The sequence below is a fragment of the Eimeria mitis genome, genomic scaffold, assembly GCF_000499745.2.
Source record: "Eimeria mitis Houghton genomic scaffold, Emh_scaff1036, whole genome shotgun sequence".
In the NCBI taxonomy this organism is placed as follows: domain Eukaryota; phylum Apicomplexa; class Conoidasida; order Eucoccidiorida; family Eimeriidae; genus Eimeria; species Eimeria mitis.
Window position 1 is genome coordinate 11,175 of NW_013567222.1, and position 335 is coordinate 11,509.

At 57.0% G+C, this 335-nt stretch overlaps 1 protein-coding gene across 1 annotated transcript in view; it reads right to left on the bottom strand.

Moving 5' to 3' along the window:
- Positions 1-335, bottom strand: part of EMH_0028080 (uncharacterized protein) — a gene marked incomplete at both ends in the record, with an annotated part of 5,356 nt that overhangs the window by 3,536 nt on the left and 1,485 nt on the right. The window contains one exon of the mRNA XM_013494114.1: positions 1-177. Within this exon, the coding sequence (XP_013349568.1) occupies positions 1-177 (177 nt within the window). The remainder of the gene's footprint in view (positions 178-335) is intronic.

Below are 335 nucleotides of genomic sequence, written 5' to 3' on the forward strand. Positions count from 1 at the left end.
AAAACACAAACTCTGCTGCTGCTGCTGCTGCGGCTGCTGCTGCTGCTGCTGCTGTTGCTGTTGCTGCTGCTGCTGCCCTCTCTGTTGCTGCTGTCCCTGTCGTTGCTGCTGCTGCTGCACCAGCGATTTCAGCTGCAGCAGCAGCTCTGCTGCTGCTGCCAGCAGCAACAGAAAATCCTACCAGGCACACTTAACGCTACAGCAGCAGCAGCAGCAGCAGCAACAGAAGCAGCAGCAACAGCAACACAAGCAACAACAACAGGAGCAGCAGCAGCAGCAGCAGCAACAGCAACAGCAGCAGCAGCAGGACTAACCCCTCAAGAGGTTACGCACAA